The sequence below is a fragment of the Neofelis nebulosa genome, chromosome 10 (genome assembly GCF_028018385.1).
Source record: "Neofelis nebulosa isolate mNeoNeb1 chromosome 10, mNeoNeb1.pri, whole genome shotgun sequence".
Lineage (NCBI taxonomy): Eukaryota > Metazoa > Chordata > Mammalia > Carnivora > Felidae > Neofelis > Neofelis nebulosa.
In genome coordinates, this window is record NC_080791.1 from 66,355,743 (window position 1) to 66,375,106 (window position 19,364).

The 19,364-nt window shown below is 49.0% G+C and overlaps 1 protein-coding gene across 1 annotated transcript in view; it reads left to right on the forward strand.

Moving 5' to 3' along the window:
- The window catches only part of SWAP70 (switching B cell complex subunit SWAP70), a 78,893-nt gene extending 68,958 nt beyond the window's left edge, over positions 1-9,935 (forward strand). The window contains exons 9-12 of the mRNA XM_058688204.1: positions 752-918; positions 6,740-6,938; positions 7,916-8,012; positions 8,338-9,935. Coding sequence (XP_058544187.1) covers positions 752-918; positions 6,740-6,938; positions 7,916-8,012; positions 8,338-8,444 — 570 coding nt within the window. The 3' untranslated portion in view covers positions 8,445-9,935. The remainder of the gene's footprint in view (positions 1-751; positions 919-6,739; positions 6,939-7,915; positions 8,013-8,337) is intronic.
- The last annotated feature ends 9,429 nt before the right edge of the window (positions 9,936-19,364 follow it).

The window sequence follows — 19,364 nt, forward strand, 5'->3', positions numbered from 1 at the left end:
TTTCTCTTCTTTAAATTGGAGGCATTGTCATGTGATCTTTCATGACTCTTAGGATGATGTGAGCAAGTGTGAATATTTTATAAACCGCAGACACATACACTAATGTGTGTGCTATTACATTTGGATGTCCTTGTCTTTCAATTTTTAAGGCAGAGATTCAAAACTTTAATACAGAAGGGAGAAACCATTGAGTTGTTAGGGCACTAACATAGCTGCATGAGGCCCCCCAGGACTGGAGGTGCCCTAGGGCAGGAGTGGAGGGGCCTCAAGGCAGCCAGGGAAGCACCAAGGACTCTGCAGGTCTGTCTTTTCCTTTCCCCTTTATTGTAACCCTTGGGCTCTTCTGACTGGACAGAGGTTCATTCCTTTTAGAGAAGATTGTGGGTAAAGAGGTTGTGGCTTTATAACAAAAAGGAATTTAAGGAGAAATTATACAGGGGAATGATTTTTTTCTTGACTCTTGAATCTTAATGTGTAGAGTGGAAGGGATAGAAACTCAGAGAGGGCAGGAACACAGCATCTGGGGTGTACTTTGCATCCTGGACTTGGGGTGTCTTTGTGTCCTGGACTTGGGTCTTAATGTTGGTACTGGGTGTGGTGCCCTCCTTCCTCCATCTTCAGTTCCAGGAGCGAAGGACAAGGCCCTGCCCACCATGCTGAGCTGCAAGGTAGGCTGTGGTGTTAGGAGTGGGAGAGTTTCCCTGAGGGTGAAGTTAACCTGAGTTTAAACATGACCCTTTTATATCATCAGATCAGACAACAGATGGAAGAACAGGTTGCTCAGAAGTCCTCTGAACTGGAACAGTATTTGCAGCGAGTACAGGAGCTGGAAGACATGTACCTAAAGCTGCAGGAGGCTCTCGAGGATGAGAGACAGGCCCGGCAAGATGAAGAGACTGTGCGGAAGCTTCAGGCCAGGTGCCAGATCAGTTTGTATACTGTGCCTTTTTGTACTTTTCTAGGGATTTCTAGGAATGACTAACATTCTGGTGAAGAGGGAGGAGTGTCTCTGCTAGATTGGAGAGACCTTGGAGGCTGGGCGGGTTGAGTTGTTTATTCTCCATCTATGGCACTGGGAGGCCCTTGCTTCTGGGGCTATCGACAGGCCTTCTATCTATTTTAGAGCAGTCTGGTGGATCTGTTTGGTGAGAATGTCCATGTCTAGAATGAGAATGTCCATGGACCCAGGAGCAGCTCTGGTGAGAACCTTCCTCAACATGTTCCAGACCAGAGAGGGCCACTGTGTGGAGGCCTGTTTCAGGCCAGAGTTACAGCTACTTTCGAGGGATAATGAGGAATTAAGCAGTTTCCATCTGGTCATTCAGGATTGGTGACATTCCTTAAATAATTATTACTTGAAATCTTAGTTTTAGAAGTTTCTTATTTTGGTAAGCTCTGTGCCCAATACAGAGCTTGAACTCATGACCCTGAGATCAAGAATCCCACACTCTACTGACTGAACCAGCCAGGCACCTCAGTTTTAGAAGTTCTTGAAAGCTAGACTCTTCTTTTCCTCAGAGCTTTAAAAGTCAGGTTTATTATCTATGATAGTCATGATCGCAGGTGAGAACTCTCAATTTGTGGTCTTCATGGCAGCAGGGAGGACAAAGTAGAATAAAGACCCCAAAGGGAAAATTTGAGCTACCCTCTTCCAGTTTCTAACTTGTTTCTCCATTTGCTTTCTTTAAGATGTCTTGTCAGGGGATGTCTCTTATGGTTCTTAATTTTAATGTGATGGGATGGAGGGTCCCCCCCACTCCCAACCCCCACAACATTAGCATGGTGTCTGAGAATTCATCTCAATTCTGAGTGGGTCTCAAACCCACAAACTGTGAGATCATGACCTGAGCTGAAGTTGGATGCTCAACCCACTGAGCCACCCAGACTCCTCAAGTCTTTTTTGTTGTTTATTTTGAGAGAGAGAGAGAGAAAGCGAGAAAGCGAGTGAGGGAGGGGTGGAGAGAGAGGGAGAGAAAGCTCTGTACTGTCAGTGCAGAATCCAATGCGGGGCTCGAACTCATGAACCGTGAGGTCACTACCTGAGCAGAAATCAAGAGTCAGATGCTTAACCAACTGAGCCATCCAGGCGCCCCTGTTCTAGAAATTTAGTAAAGTATTATTTTGAGTTTGTAGAATGAGTGATGTTTTGAGTGAGAGACAATTTTGGGTCATTGAAGCTAGTATAGTAGTTTTTAATCAGTGTCCTGGATTTGTTGAATCAAATTATCTTTGGATAGGAGCCAGGCGTGAGTATTGTTATTTAAAAAGCTTGGGCTAATTATTTTGTATAACCTGATTTAAGTAAATTGCAAAATGGTTTCAACCTTTGGAATACAAATATAACCAATACATGCATCTCTGCTCCAGTAAGTTGAAATTAGAGAACTTGGTGTGCAAAGACCATTTTGTGAATTTTACTAAATTTACTGAATTCTGAATTTGTTTTTCATCTTAGTTTTTGGAACTTGAGATGAATAAAATTTGGTCATTTTTAGGTGAGGTGGATTTGCCTCTTTCCTGAAGTCACAGAAGCTGGACCTGATTCAGTGGGACATTTTGTCAGATTGTCAGAGGGGGCTTTTCTTCTTGCTCCCACTCCTCTGGGTAGGCCTTCCTGGGTTGAAAATCAAAGGAAAGCATCATGGAGCTGAGTGAATACATTTATGTCTAGCACTGCTGAACTGAATCATAATCTTAGGTTGAGGGCGTTTGTAGAGGGCTTTTTAGTTAACTTTCCTGACCTTTCTTTAAGCAATAGCAAGTCATTCTCAGAATATTTGGTATCTCATTGTTCTTCTAGAAGTTAGTCGTTTCTCTGTCAGTGTTTGAAGTTTCCTCAGAGATATTTTTTGTAGTAAATTGTTTAAATACAAGAACTTTGACTTAAGCCATCTAGGGCATATGATTTTTTTTTTTTTAAGTTTATTATTTATTTTGAGAGACAGGCAGAGAGAGAGAGGAAGAGAGAGAATCCCAAGCAGGCTCTGTGCTGTCTGTGCAGAGCCCGATGTGGGGCTCTATCCCACAAACTGAGAACATGACCTAAGCTGAGATCAAGAGTTAGACGCTTAACTAGACTGAGCCATCCAGGCCACCCTGTATATATATTTTTTAATTGAATTGTAGTTGTTGTTGTTATTTTGATGTGTAATATTGAAGGTTGTCTAGAGTCTTCTAAATGGGACCTTGGAAGAAAACTGTTTAATATTTGGAGAACTCAATTATTGGAAAGTTCTTGAGGCTTAGCCATAATCTGCCCCATTATAACTTTTACCCACTACATTTTTAGATCTGTTAAGTTATGTCTGTATTCCCAGCAACTAAAGCAGTGCCTGGCACATAGTGAGGGACCAAGGGATATTTTGTGAATGAATGGATCCAAGTTCTACTAATAGAGGCCACTCTTCTATGTGATACTACTTTTTCATATATTTGAAAGCAATTAGGGACCAAGCTGTGGAGTGAGATCTGAGTTTGATTCTTAGTTCTGGTACTTTCTAGCTGTAATTTTTGAAAAGTCACTTCACCACTTTGAGCCTTCAGTTCCTTATCTATAGAGTTATGGATAGTTGCCTACCTTGCAGGGTTGTTATGAAGATTAGAGGAGGCACTGCATGCACAGTATTTAGTGTAATGTCTGGTATTTGGTAGTTACTCAGTGTGTTGGTTTCTGTTCCTTTATTTCCTTTGCAGATGAGGAAGATGTATAATGTATAGAATGTCAAAATAAGCATTCAAAAAGATCTATTGACAGGCTAGACTGATGGTTTTAGACTAAGGATAGTTCAAAAAAAATTTTTTAATGTTTATTTTATTTTTGAGAGTGAGACAGAGCATGAGCAGGGGAGGGGCAGAGAGAGAGGGAGACACAGAATCCAAAGCAGGCTCCAGGCTCTGAGCTGTCAGCACAGAGCCCGACACGGGGCTCGAACTCATGAACTGGGAGATAATGACCTGAGCCGAAGTCGGATGCTTAACCAACTGAGCCACCCAGGTGCCCCAGGAGATAGCTTTAAAGTAACAACAGGAGTCTTGGATCCAGGAGACTTTGAGAAGATTCATGGTATTACTTTCCTGGGATACGATTGCCAGAAACCCCATACACTCTCAGGTAGTGTTAGTGAATACGAAGTATTCGGAGCAAATGAGGTATCAGTCCTACTATAACACAAGCTGGTATTTATCCAGCACCTAGATGTGGTCGGCACAGTTCTAGGTACCTTACATGCACTATCACAATTGATGCATCCACAAACCTTTGATGGTGGATGTAGTTTCTATCCCTTTTTTATAAATGAGGAAACGGAGGGACAGAGTAGTTAGTCTTTGTTCAGGGGTCTTATTTGGAAACCACAGAAATGAACTGGGATTTCCTAGAGCAATAAAATAGTTAATTTAAAGGTTCTTGAATAGTTCACCAATTCCAAAGAAAGGCAGGTAGCCAGGCCTGAACACAGGCATGGACCAAGGGAAGCTGAGCAGCCCAAACCACAGCCCAAACCAGGCCAAGGGGAGAGTCCACCCAGGATGCCGCTGATGTCAGCATTGGCACTGTGTGTTGGGAGTCACCATTGCTTCTGCTGTCATGCAGCCCTGGCTGTTGCTGCCACCGGCAAGATAAATTCTTCACTATCTCTGCTTTGCATCAGTTGCTTCAGGGTCGGAGCTGCAGGAAGGGCATCTGCTTAGTCAAGCCCATCTCGGGCTTCCACTGTGCCCTGGCTGCCACAGGGCAGGAGGGCAGGGGTTGGGCCTGTGGCTTATGTAGTGGGAGGTGGGCCCTGCTTCCCATCAAGATGCCTCCTGTGGCAGATTCCTTGGACACATGGAGGGGATTCCGACTGGGCAGCCTGAACACCTGCAAATGTCCATTCCCCCTTTATACTCTCACCCCTAGGATGAAGAAACAGGCCTTTCCAGTCTTGTTCACTGTTGTATCCCCAGTGTCTAGAAAAGCACACAAAGGTGCACAATATACACACACTGAGTGAGTGAAAAAACACTGGCCAGACCACATTTGCAGTGTTGTGTTCAGCTGTGGGTATCACGCTCCAGGAGACATCTAAGGAGGGAGTGGATGGTCCTGTGTAGAACTAGGGATAGTGGGTGGGAAACCTCTTCCTAGTTGAGGTGGAACTTTCGAAGGATTGAGGGTGCCCGTTTGTGAACCCATTGTGAACTCGCCTGATTCCTGAAGCAGTGAGTGGCCCATCCCACAGAGTATTTGAGCACAGTAGGATAACCACATTGCAGGATGTTGTAGAGGGAATTCTTCAGTGGTGGGGGCCGGGGGTGGAGGAGTTGGGAGTGGTGATATAAGGGGTGTCTATTCTGTTACTTTATGGCTTCACTCATTGGTTTTAGAAGAGCATACTGATGGTCAAGCCACTAGAGATGTGTCCTGTCCTGGGCTGGCATCTAAGTACATTGTCTATACTTTGGGTATAGGTTTGGGCTGTATGTTAGTTTTATTTAAATGCCTGTGTAGCTGGATATTCTTAGATAGGTAGCCTGTTATTCAAGATAACATTTTAGAGTCACACAAACCTTGGTTAAAATTCACTACTACCGGGGTGCCTGGGTGGTTCATTTGGTTAAGCATCTGACTTCGGCTCAGGTCATGCTCTCATGGTTCGTGGGTTTGAGCCCTGCATCGGGCTCTGTGCTGTCAGCTGGGAGCCTGGAGCCTGCTTCAGATTCTGTGTCTCCTCTCTCTCTGCCTCTCCCCTGCTCATGCTCTGTCTCTCTGTCTCTCAACAATAAATAAATGTTAAAAAAAAATTAAAAAAAAAATTCACCACTACCTGTGCGACATACTTTTAAACATCCTGAATTTTTATTGCTTCATCTGGAGGGATGATAAATACCTTGCAGAATTGATGGGGGGTTAGCAATAATGAAGTCAGGTATCTGACATGTAGTAATTGTTCAGTAAGTGGTATCTGTTTTATTCTGCCTTTTGTTGGTTCCTTTCCCCCTCATTTTCATTATCATTAGTTTGTTACCTTTTTCCTTGGTAATATGTTTGTACTAGATGAGAAATGTTTTTAATTTTAATTTTTTTTTCATTTATTTATTTTTGAAGAGACAGAGTGAGACAGAGTGCGAGCAGGGAAGGGGCAGAGAGAAGCAGACACAGAATCTGAAGCAGCCTCTGGGCTCTGAGCAAGTGGTCAGCACAGAGCCCGACGCGGGGCTCGAACCCACGTACCGTGAGATCATGACCTGAGCCGAAGTCAGATGCTCAACCGACTGAGCCCCCCAGGCACCCCCAGATGAGAAATATTTTAATGTTGTAGCAACCAGGCAAATTTCAAAACTTGGCCCTACCACCTGCCAGTCAAATGATGTGGTACAGGTCATTTAACTTTTGTGTCTCACTTTCTTCATCTTTGAAGTGTGAATGTTGATAGCACTCAAGTTTACTGTGAGGATTGATTGGGAAAATACACTTAGCTCTTGGCCCAGTTGTGGCACATTAAACCTTTCATAAATGTCATTTTATTTTATTTTATTTTTTCAAAAAGGGGTGAAACAGAGAGGAGCAGGGCAGGACACATGGGGCACCTTGCCAGCGCTGTGAATAAGGGCCTCTGTGGCCCCTAGTTTCCAACTTGCAAAATGAGGGGGGTGGATTAGATGACATCAGGTCTTGTCTGCTGCTCTCGGTGGCTCTGTCATCCGCTGGGTCGGGCATGGAAGCCTGGGCAGGTTTGGTCCTGAGCTCCCCACCTTGCAGGTTGCTGGAGGAAGAGTCTTCCAAGAGGGCTGAACTGGAAAAGTGGCACCTGGAGCAGCAGCAGGCCATTCAGACAACTGAAGCGGAGAAACAGGAGCTGGAGAATCAGCGCGTCCTGAAAGAGCGGGCCCTTCAGGAAGCCATGGAACAGCTGGAGCAACTTGAGCTAGAGCGGAAACAAGCGCTTGAGCAGTATGAGGTAATCCAACTGATCCCTGCAAACGCCCATTTAAAATTTTAAAAACAAACATTTAAGCACCTGAAACTAACGTAACATCGTTAACTAACTGGAATTAAAACCAAAACTTAAAAAAACATTTAGAAATAACAGTATTTGCTTAGCTGTAAGAAGTAGTTTTTACAGGTGGTGAGGTGTATCAGGTAAAGTCCAGTCAAGAGGCACACAGTAATTTGAACAGGGAAAGTTTAATATAAACAATTATTAACTATAACAGGGGATTACCTACGAAGCAGTAAAGAAGACTCTGTGAATACAGGAATGGCACGTACATGACGCAGCCCCTGCCTCTGAGACTGAGGCAGAGCACCCAGGAAGGGAACACATCTGCTCTTCGCCCCTTCTGCGCATTGCTGTGATCTAGACCTTGGAGAGGGCATGGCCTTGGCCCCACAGACAGCAGAAATGCCGTGACTGGGAAGCTGACCTCTGGGGACTGGGGAAAGCAGCCCACAGGGCAATGACACTAAAATCCACTGGCGTGAGCACTGTGGATGCCCCACATGTCACAGGAGCTGCTGAGAAGAGCACAGTGGGACCTGGGAGCAGAGCCCCTTCTTCCAGTGACCCTTCAGTGCCCTTTACTGACAAAGGTGAAGTCGTGCCAGCTGGTGAGGAGAGTCACCCTGGTGTCATGTGCAGGACAGAGGAGGCTGGATTTGGGGCCGAGGGTGGTGAGCTGTAATGCGTACACAAGGATCTTACACATTCATGTGTAGCTGTGTCATTAGGTCCTTTGGGTGACCTTGGGCAGGTTACCCAAGCTCTCTGCATCCTGGTTTCCACATCTGTGAAATGGGGGTGATTAATAGTTCTTGCCTCTTCAAGTGGCTGGATTTAATGGGATAATCCACAAGAATAGAGCAAGTGCCAAGCATTTTTATTTGGTCTTAAACTGCCTGTGTGTTTGCATAGTTTAACATCTACTTTTGTTTCAGGGAGTTAAGAAGAAGCTGGAGATGGCAACTAGTAAGACCAAGAGCTGGAAGGACAAAGTGGCCCAGCATGAAGGATTAATTCGATTGATAGAGCCAGGTAACACGCTCTTTGAAGTAGTAAGATATTTATCCAATTTATTCTTGTTTTATTTGTGTGCTTAAATTGTGCTAAAAATCTTCTTGAGCCCAAATATACAGAAATCACACTGTTTAGGGCCCATTTCTCTTGAATAACTTGCTCTGTACTAGATAAGAAGGCTCAGTTGATTCCCTTGCATACATCTTCTAGTTGTTTTGGCTGGTGTGACATTTATGGATATTTCTCAGAGAAGAAATCAAGTAGAAAGTTACTATTTTATCTGGAAAAATGGTAATGTTCATTGAAGAATGTGAAGAATATTTAATGTGTGTTTGTTCCTTAGGTTCAAAAAACCCTCACCTGATCACTAACTGGGGCCCCGCAGCTTTCACCCAGGCAGAACTGGAAGAGAGAGAGAAGAACTGGAAAGGAAAGAAGAACACGGAGTGACCAAGTGACCCGAGTGACGAGCTGGCAGGAGTCCCGTCCATTGTGCAGATTCTGGGTGTAGCCGGAAAGCTTGATGCTAAAGACAAAGGAACTGGCTTTGCTGCTTCTAACCATTCTTTCTTCAGTGCCTTCTATCAGGCCAATATACTAAGGAAGCCTTCTTATTTATCTTCCTGAAAATAAGGGCTTACCTGAAAAAATAAAAAAAAAAGTCGACACTATCAAGCTTTTTATTTACTCTTTGAAAACTTTAGCTTCTGAAAATTCCCTTTAGCTCTCTCAGGTCCTTGTGGGATTGAGGCAGCATGCAAACCGCGCCGTGGCCGCCATCAGCTGCCGATGTTGAGGTGCATGGGGGTGTGGGGTCAGGATTACTGGATAATCAGAACCTGAGTGACTGGGGTCATTCCTTTCCTGTGGCAGCATGTTTCCTTCTTTGGGTGCGTGGCCAGTCTGCTTGCCTTGGCATGCTGGTTGCCATGGATACTTTTGACCAGCTGCTCCCACAGAGCGGTCCCTGGCCACGTGTGGATCTTGCCTCCGCTAAGAGGGCACAGTCCATGGATGCAGTTGTGCAGAAGTTTCTGCTGAATGCAGTGCTGCTGAGTTACTTCCTGGCTTTAGTGGCACTAATCTCAAGGAGGCAAACACCTTATTAAACAGGCTTTGGCTAAGATCGATACTTAGGAATCAGCACAGAGATGAACTCAGTAAATCCCATTTGGAATGATAATTTGATACTAACTGAATTCTTCCTAATGTTTAAAAAGGTTTTAAGGGTCAACGTGCTGCCAGACCCCTTGCTTTTTCTTTTGTAGTTACTGTACAGAAAACTTCAGGAGTATATGGATGTTTGTCATGATTAGGCCTTTTCCTTGATAAATATGGATATGATCATTTATAGGAATTATACATGAAAAAAGTTTTAAGAATGTATTTTTATGATGTCCTATGTTGAGAGGGAACAAATATTTATAATTTTCAAACATTCTTACCTAAATGTTGTACAATGTAATATGCTGAACTTTAATTTTTTTTGCTAATTTTCTAAGATATATTAAAAATGTTTTGTATGTTTGTTTTTTTTCTAGTAAAATGGACTGAGTAAGAAAATAAAAACACCAGAACAGCATGCATTTTAAACTGTCTGATTTAATAGGACAGTAGGGTACATTTGTGTATTTTCATATAACGAGATGGACTTGAGTTTAGGGATGCTTCCTGCAAACACAGTTTGGAGCTTGGACCCCCGAACCAGTGCTGTGATGACGTTAGCTATGGCTTTGTGTTTGGTGCTTGAGTCACTCGTGTGGGAAACCATGGCAGATGTGTGCATTCACAGACGGGAATTTACGATGATGATTTCTCCCTCATTGTTGCTGTTACCTCTGAATCCTGTTAACTCTGCTTTCCCGAATTTTCTTTTTATGCCTTTTAGTTTTTGTTTCAGTTTTACCAGAGTAAACAGTGTGGTTTTTTGTTTTGGTCTCACATGGTTGCCAAGATTAAAATACCTAGGGTGGACTAAGGCGGCCCATACTCTTTCCCTTCTAGAGGGAGACAGCACACTGGCTGGTGTTTTTAAACATCTTTCTGTACTGTAGTGGTTCTCAACAGGGGATGATTTTGCCCACCAGGGGACATTTGGCAATATCTGATCACATTTTTGGTTGTTAAAACTGGGAGTGCTATTGGCATCTAGTGGGTAGAGGCCAGAGATGCTGCCGAACATCCTACAATTCATGGGACAGTTCCCTGTAACCAAGAGTCATCTGGACAGAGATGTCTGTAGTGTCAAGGTTGAGAAAACCTGCTCAGGAAAGGCAAATTCTGTTGTCCAGAACACAATAGTAGGGGTCAGGGTTTCCCCTTACGGAGTCTCAGGAGTTGACCTCTTTGGTAGAAATGGGAGGGAAAGAGGCCGTTTGCTCTGTGAACTGGTGGAGAGCGGAGGGCAGGAGCTTTGGCACAGCCTGTGTGGGGGCGCTGTGCTTCAGAAACTACAAATTTGCATTTTTAAACACAGATCTAAAGGGAATTGCTTTGAATGTGTTTTAAAGTCTTTGTGAGGCTGGTTGCTGAAGTGTGAAATAGGAAGATTGTCACAACCTTGATTTTCTTTTCACAAGAGGGAGGGTCCATCAGAACCATTCAGCGGCTGCTAAGAAATGAGCATTCAGATCTACTGCCCAGCTGGTGTCACACCTTGTACTGGTGCCTGTTCCACTTGGCAGAGCCTCTTGTACCTTCAGAGGAGTGTCAGCAAAGCACAGCTGCCTCATGGAGCGAGGATCAGGTTAACATGAGGCCACGTGGACGTGAGGAAGAGGCACTGCCCAGCTTTCACCAGTTCATAGTAGGTGCTCAAAATTTATTGAAAGGGTCAGTCTTGGGAATAGTTTAAGGAATAGGTTTCTTTTTTCTTCTCTTGTATTTCCTTATTTGTATAGTCATTTTGAGACCCGTTAAAAGTCACGTCTCAACTTTGGGAAGCTGTTTGGTGAGATCTATTAAGCTAAAGACAATGTGTGCACAGCAGTTCCACCCCCAGGAGAAAAGAGGCACGTTGTCCACCAAGACCCTACAAGGAGGTTCGTTCACAGCAGCTTTGCTTAGGATGGCCCCAAACGAGAAACAACCCAAATGCTCATAAGCAGGGAGTAGATTGATGAACTGTGATACAAAGGATATTACATTTTAATTAGAACACATCACTGAGAGATGCAACAACATGAATGAATCTCACAGACATCATGTTGAACAAAGAAACCAGAGAACGGTCTGTGTAATTATATTAATTTCCAGAACTGGCAAAGGTAATCTGTGGATTTCCAAGCCAGAATTATAGTGATCTAGGTAGGGGCGGTTGTTGATTGCAAAAGACCATCATAAGGGATGCTGGAAATGGGAAGCTGTTATATAAGTTAAATGTATCAACTTGTACAGATAGTAACTGTAGTGCCTCTAGAACGCTAGAATTGGCTGGTCCCCAGAGGTCAGTGGGTCTAAACCCCTCACTTTGCAGAGAAGGACCTGGAAGGAGTCAAATCCACACTGGAATGCCTCTCTTCTAGGATGCAGTTCTTTACACCCCCTGCCTCCTCTTTACATTTGTACAGCAAACATGTTTTTCTCAATGTGCTTCTGTCATCCATCGCCTGGCCAAACTGCATGTCTGGGCTTCACCTTTCTATGGAGGGAGGGCCCTGACCACTCTTGTCCTATGGTCAGCTGTTGGCCTGAGGTCGCTGAGTCTTTGGCCCTGTGCAGAGGCTAAGCTGTGGTGGACGCTGAGTTCCAACCAGGGCTAGCCTCAGATTCCTCTTCCATCCCCACCACTCAGATGCTGCACACTGTTTCTTAGGATCATCTGCCCACAGGAATGCAGGCCTCCCTCCCTGTTTATGTCCACCTCCTCAAGAGCAGTCCACAGAACCCGGCTGAGAGCCAGCAAGGTGTGAAGAGTAGGGAGAGGCAAGCTTGTCTAGCAGTCCCTGAGGCTAGCAGCTGACCCTTCCTTCCCATCTGAACCCCTCATTTCCTGTCCCATGTCACCCTGCCTCTTCCCCTTGGCCAACACTGCTTGGAACGGCCACCCACACTAGGTCTCTGAGAGCAGGCCTCCCTGGACCACACTTCGCGTGTTTTTCCCCACTCTGATCTCAGGTGCTCTGCTCTCTTGATGGGCCATCCTGGGCCAGCTCCCTGGGAAGATGCACTGTGAACCCACAGGCTAGTTTTGAGGGTGCTGGGACTGCTGTCACCTCCACACTCATCTGTAGCTTTGCTACCCTCATAAGCCAGGCCCAGCCCTCTCCTCCTGTTTGAGAAGAGGGGGAAGCAGCACCACTGTCCAGTGCTGCCAAACTGGGCTCTCTGTTCCCATTTGTGTCTGAAATATTTGTTTGCCAGGAACACACAGGGAATCCAAAAAAGTGTGTAGAAGCGGAAGCTTTCATCCCTGAGTCCCAAGGCCCCGTACTCCCCAAAGCAGTTAGCTGTAAGACGGCTAAAGGGACAGGGTGGATGAGTTCTTTCTAGAGTGGCTGCCCTCGGTCTGAGATTACAAGTAGTCAGTGCTTGGCCTCCAAAAGTACTGGAAAGAGGCTGGATTTCAGAGTGACAACAGACCTGGGTTCTACTCATGGTTCTACCTTACTGTGTCACTTTTGAGTTAGATTCTGTATTCTCAGAGGGAGTCCCACACAGGTAATATGTCCTTCTGAGGGTGTCATATCTGGAGGCACATGATATTCATCTGTCCTTAACTGGTGAGAGAATAAGGACCTGCTCAGATTTCTTCATATCACAGAGATGTACTATTCTTCTGACCCCCACTCCCCGCCGCCCCGCCTGCCATTATTCATCCTAGTGCAGTTTCCAAAGTCATGTGATGAGGGGCTTTCCATCTTGGCTGGGCCAGGACACATAATGGGGATTTTGCTGGAGAACTGGCAAGTTCTGAGAAAATTCTGCAGGTGACTGAGGTAGGTGATCATGCAAGCTACTGGAGAGTCTGGGGACATCTTGAGTGCTCTGCATTTTCCATGGTCAGGTGTCACTTCTGAAGTGTCCTGCAAAGGCAGGTGCTTGGCAGATGTTTGAATGGCTGAGGTCCTAGGCAAGGGCTCCTGTCCGTGAAGACCCCCCACTTCCCAGATGTACCAGCCCTCTGGAGGGCTGCAGCTAGGCTTGGAAGTGGATCTAAAGGGCCTGGGACTGCCACCTCCCAGGACCCCCAGCCTCTGCTTTCCCCTCTGGGATCTTGTGGAAGCCAGAGCTGTTCTCCACACTCCTCCCAGGGCCTCACCCAGGAGCTACCCCTTACACTACTTCTGATGTTTTTGCTGATTCTGTCTCAATGCCTGTGGGGTGAGGCTTCCCACTGCACTCCTGCTCTTTCTCAGAGATAAGCCCAAAGCCCCTTCAGGGCAGGACACCCCCCTCATGGCTGTATTGCCAGCACATGGCACCTAGTAGCTCCTTAGTAAAGGCTGGCTTTTTAATGACTACTTTTGGGAAGACATCCTTGTCCTCAAATATGTCCTGGATGTAGTAGTCCCCTGGGCTCAGAGGAGACAACAGTGACTGACCTGCAAACAACTCTTTTCTACAGAATTTCTGCTCTCTTTAGAGCATTTACCCCAACCCTGTCCTGGGGCTGAGGATACACTTAAGAGAGTTAATGCTAGCATATGTGAAGGATGGATCGTCAATCCCAGGGCCTCAAGTCCTAGTGTCCATTTCTCCCAGTGAACCATGGGAGACTTCATGAAAATAAAGATACTAGAAAGTCAAAACTTCCAGAATTCTCTGATGGACAGGCCAATTAGGACCCTCTCTCCCTCTTTGTGTGATTTTTTTTTTAAATAACGGTTGCAGTATTTCACAAAGTAATACCCAATGTGGAAAATGGAGACAAAGCAGGTATGCAGAGAGAATAAAATACCTCGCTACGATCCCACCCTCCAGAGACAATCGATCAGGGTTGTGGTGCAATCCTCCAGGCCTAGGTTTTGGCTTGAAGGAGGGACACACCCGCCCCCCGCCCCCCCCCCCCCCACCATCCACCGCTTCCATGGCAGGTCGTGAATTGGCCCAGACCCAGGGGCAGCGAGCTGTTCACGCCTTTGTGGAAATGAGCCCCTGCCCAGGCACTCGCAACTGAGGCTGAGCCGGGACCTTGGCGCTGGCCTGGGCGACTCCGCTGGGGGCCACCAGGTGGCAGGCGTGTGCCACGGTCGCGCTCCCGGCCACCCCGCCCGCCAGGTGTCCCACTCGCGCCTCCGTCGGTCTCAGCAGGGTGGCAGGGAGTGCCAGCGGTCACAGCCGAGTCCCTCCAAGAATTGAGGAAACCCATGGAAGCTAAGCATAGCGGAGCCAACCGTGGGCGATCTCATTATGTCTTCCAAAGCCCAGAAAGTGGGCTTTTTTCCTACTTTACAGATGGGGAAAACAAGACTCAGACGTTAGGCAGTTGCCCAAGGAGATGGCAGGCGCAGAGGGATGGGGAACAAAAACCAGGGGTCCTGACTCCAGAGCTTCTCCTAGCCATTGGGCATGTACCACCTGCCTACAGGGCAGACTGCCTGGAAGCCCATTGAGGGGAGAAGGTGGGGGAGCCCCCTTCTTCCTCAGGCCCAGAGGTTTCCTTTTGGGGGTCTAAGGAGTGCCCTACTGGTAGCTTGAGGCATTTTGGTCATGATTCACCCCTCCTCACTGCCGCAGGCACACACACAGCCTGGGGCCTGTTCCTGTAAGAGCCTAGGAAGGGGCAGCCCTCTCCCCTCTGTGTCCTCTGTGGACAGGCTTGGCAGGGGGCCACGGCTGGGATGAGAGTGGGTTAGGAGGGAGGGGGAGCAGCCAACAAGCAGGGGCCTGTTTCCTGACTGGTCTGACCCTGGCTGTCCCCGGGGAGGCCCCAGCACACGGAGCAAGGTCATCCAGGGCGAAATTCCAGTCTGAGCCCTGAGCAGTAACTTCAGTTTTCCTGATAAGGCTCAAGAAGGGACACCGAGAGGCAGCCCCACACCCCCACTCTGTCAGCACCTCCACTCCTGTGAAGCCTCCGCTGCAGACAGTCGGCCTCGGAAAGAGACAAAGATAGACCGTTGGCCAGATAAGGAGAGAGACGGCCAGGGATAGACAGGGCAAGGAGCACAGAGGAAGAAGACAGGGAGGGACCAGGCAGGGCCATAGCTGAGGCAGTGGGTCTGGAGCCCCAGAGCCTGGGAATGCTTCCGGGGTTGTGCTTGCTAAGGTTGCGACTGGGTGCAGATGGAGAAAGATGCAATCATGGCTGAAACAGGAGGGGTTTTAGGTGTGGTAGAAACATGGACGGGATGGCTGGCAGCTCTGTACCTGTGGGCCTGGTTTCAATGTGCATAAACCTGGGACTGGTGGGCGAGGGTGATGGAGGAGTCCACGTGCAGCATAGTCTCTGAGCCTCCAGGAGGCCAGGCCAGAGAGGTTAAGATGGGGGCCCTACACCAGTGGAGGGACAGATGCAGCTGGACCCAGATTGCTTACCAGAGGCTCCTGACTTGGGACTTCATCCCTGCACACTCTGTGCAGAATATTTGCACCCAACACTGGCTGTTTGGCTTGGCAAGTGAGCAAGGTGTAAAGTCACAGCCGGGCTGTGGGCATCCAGTCACCATATGCAGCTGAGTCAGTCTCAACCACTTCCCCCACTCCTGGGGGCAAGAGCTCGTGCCTCCATGCACAGCCCTATCTGCACAGGTACATACAGACGCCATGTGCAGCTGAGTCATAGCTGCCTCTCAGAGCACGTGCCTGCATGCACATGCACGCAGGTGCCCACAGATGCCACTTACACCTGATCCTGAGTCACTGACACTGTTGAACCCTGAGGAAGGGTACTGAAAGTATGTTCTGCCATTCCCATTTCAACACGATACCCATATATACTCACACACATGTACATGCCCACCATACATCCATTGTGCCTGTCACACCATATTAGGGGATCAGTAACCACAGGTGGAATGAATAAATGAGTGAACGAATGAATGAATAAGCAAACAAGTAAAAATGCAAGTGACACCCACACTGTTTGGCTACTTGGTAAAATTGGTTGGGGCAGTGCTGTAGGGTGGGTCCCTAGTCTATGTCTGTAGGGAGTTGTCTTGCTCCAAATATAGCCTCTGTGGGTGGCAGGGAGCCAGGGCTGCCTCCCAAACTGTGACTTCACTGGGCCTAAAGCCCAGCCTCTGAGGAGTTGGAGAAAATTAACAGAGAAGAGGCCCCAGCTTTCTGCAGCCAGGGGTGAGCTCTGACACTGGAGTTGGTGGGTGACAGCATACTCTGGAAATATCACTTGCTCAGGGGCTTGAGCTATAGGATAGAGTACTCTGTAAATGGTCCCAGAAAGAACTGCTCCTGGGCTAGGCCCCTAGGAACTGCCTGTCCTGAACTTCCGGGGCCAAACATGCAGGAGGCAAGGCCCCAGCTGAGTGACAGCTGGGGCAAGCACAGTGCCTGGGCTCACCTGGGGGTTGCCAAGCCAAGGCCTATTAGATGGTTCCCCATCTGGGCAGGCTGCGCCCACGGCTGCTCCTCAAAGCTTCCTTTCCCTAGCCACTCTGCTTCTGCCCTGTTTCATCATCTGCAATATTGTAATCTTACCACAACTGATCTTCCTGCCTTTAGATTCCCCCCTCTAATCCATCTTGTTCACAGCTGCCAGTGTTATATTCCTAAAATGCAGATTTGATCACGTAACTTTTCCGCTCAAAATTCTTCCATAGTTCCCCACTATTTATCGACAGAGTCAGATTGCCTTAGCCTGGTGTTCGAGACCCTTCACAGTCTGGTCCCATGCTACCATGTGTGTTCTGAGGGGCTGATGTGTGGAGGGACAGTTGTTGGTTCTATCTATTGGGTGGATGGGTGGACTCTGGGCAGGTAGGCACTCTTGGGCATGAAGGGCCCAGTGGGCTGTTTGACTTGCAGACAGATGATTAGATGTCTAGATGGTTGGGAGGCTAGCTGTAGGGTGGAGATGTGGAAAGTAGGTGGAAGGGCAGTGCTTGAGCCAAGGCTATTTTGGTTGCAAGGAAGAGAAACCCGTATCATCAGAAAAGAGGTGGGAGGCAGTTAAGGATAAAACAGGCAACCTTGTAGACCTCACCGACATTCAGGCCCCATGCATATTGGAACTGGCAGGTCAGGAAGGGTGGCTCTTCTCTCCATCTTTGGTGGATCTCTCAGTCTGTCTTCCCGCTAGGCTTGGGCTTCCTCCTCCGGGACCAGTGGCCATTCTCTCAGCTACTCTGGCTCCTTCCTCCCACAAGTTTTTACCAAGTGCTTATTTACGTGCGTGTCTGTGCCTCCACCATGCTTCTATGTGCTGACAGGCAGACTGCAAACAGGAAGTTACTGCCTTCAGGAAGCCAGGGAGGCAGCTGTGTGCCAGGGGGTGATGCTGCTGACACAGCAGAGCAGGAGAGGGGTGCAGGGTGCAAGGCCAGGGCTGGGTGCTGTCAGGCATGGGATGTGCAAGGAGCATCTCTGGGGGAGAATGGAGGCAAGTGAGGGGTGAGTTCTGCCAAGTCCAGGGGAGGAGTGTCCTAGGAAGAGTGCAGGACAACTGTGGTGGGTGGCTGATGAAGGTGAGCAAGCGGCCCACGGCAGGAGATGAGATCGAAGGGCAGCAGAGCGAGGGATCACCCCGGGTTTTGTAAGCCGTTGTAAGAACGTGGAGACTTACGGTCCAAGGAAGAGGCAGCAGCACTGGAGGATGCTGGCCAGACGATGCCATGAGCTTACATTTATAAGGGCGCCCCCTGGGCGCTGTAAAGCAGGGAGACCCCTTAGGAGGCTCCTGCACAAACCCAGGTGGGAGACGGGCCAGGCCGGCAGTAGCGAAGGTGACAAGAGGTCCGGTTTAGGGTGTACTTTGAAGGCAGGGTCAGCTGTGGCTGAGTAGGGAACATTCCGTCAAAGACAACTCAGCCCGTGGCCAGGGCAAGCGTAAGGACGGGGTTTCTCTTTCTGAGGAACAGAAGCAAAGTTTCTTTCTGGGCCGGCAGGGAGTGCAGGGAGAGGAGGTGCACCTGCCCCACACTCGGGTGCTCGTGGAGGCGTCAGCAGGCACAGCTGGGGCTCGGCAAGAGTTTTAGGCCGGACTTGCGACGACCATACGGGACTGTGTCCCAGCCATCCAGGGAGGGGGCAGGGAAGAGACCGGGTCCGGGGCGGCCGGCCAGTGCTGTCGGCTCCAGACAACAGGCAGGCAGCACGGGCGCCCTGGGCGGAGTGGCCGACAGGCTGGAGGGAAAGCACGAGACACGGGGTGAGAAAATGAAGCCAGAGGGGGACTGGCAGGAGCTGCTGAGAGCTCGGGAAAGGCGAGGCGGGCGACCCCTCTTCCCCGCTCACGACCGGTGTTCCCGCGCCCGCCTCGGGTGAGGTGCCCGCTCAGACGCGCCGCGCACACGGAGGACCACTGCGGCGACGTGGCCATCAGGCTCCGCCCTGCAGCCCAGGCGCCGGCGTGTGTCTCGCGGAGCGGGGCTTAGCGCGGGGCCGCGGGGCCGCAGCGGCTCTGGCTCCGGCGCCTTCCAGGCGGAGGCGAACGGCAGGCTTCACGGAAAACCTGTGAGTGGAAAACGTAGTACAAGAGTAGCTTGCCGTCATTCAGAATGGAAGCTGGCGCTGGATGCTACCTGACTTCTCAGGAATACTTCACATTCGTGCTCTCCGACGAGGACAGAGTGCGTGACTGTCTAAGACCGTCATCTCCAATACAGACGACCGCTTTGGGGCAGAGTTTCACGCCGCGCTACCCAAGCCTCCCGTCGTACGCGTGCGTGCGTGTGTGTGTGTGTGTGTGTGTGTGCGCGCGCGCGCGCGTAAGCGGCGCGTCCTTGCCCCTCCGGCCAGCGGCGTGGAGCGTGGAGCGTGGAGCGTGGGGCAGGGAGGACAACGGCGCGCCCGATACCGCGCTCGCATGGCGTTCTAGCTCAGCCTTGGGGCGCAGTGGGCCTCACAAGCCCCGCGCTGGCTCCAAGCCACCTTTCTGGTGGTCATCCCTGCTTCCGCGGCTATTATGAGCCCGCTCGGTGACAAGGCCCTCCTCGGCTGCATTTAAACACGCTCGCATCTCCCTCGCCCTAAAAGCGAACAAGCCAGAGCCTGTCTTTGACTCCACAGCCCTCCATCCGCTGCCCCAGCTCCCGCCCGTGCACAGGGCAATTCCTCCTCTTTCCTCTCTGCTGCTCACCTCTCATGGCCTCCCTGCCCACTGCAGCCTGCCTTCTGGGCACCTCACTCCCCTAGAACGCGCGCCCTTAGGTCGCCTGTGACCCAGGGACACTTCAGTCTTCCTCTTCGTAGTCGTCCAGCAGCTTCCAGCAGCGGACTCTTGAACCGCCCTTCTGCGGTCCTTGCAGGCAC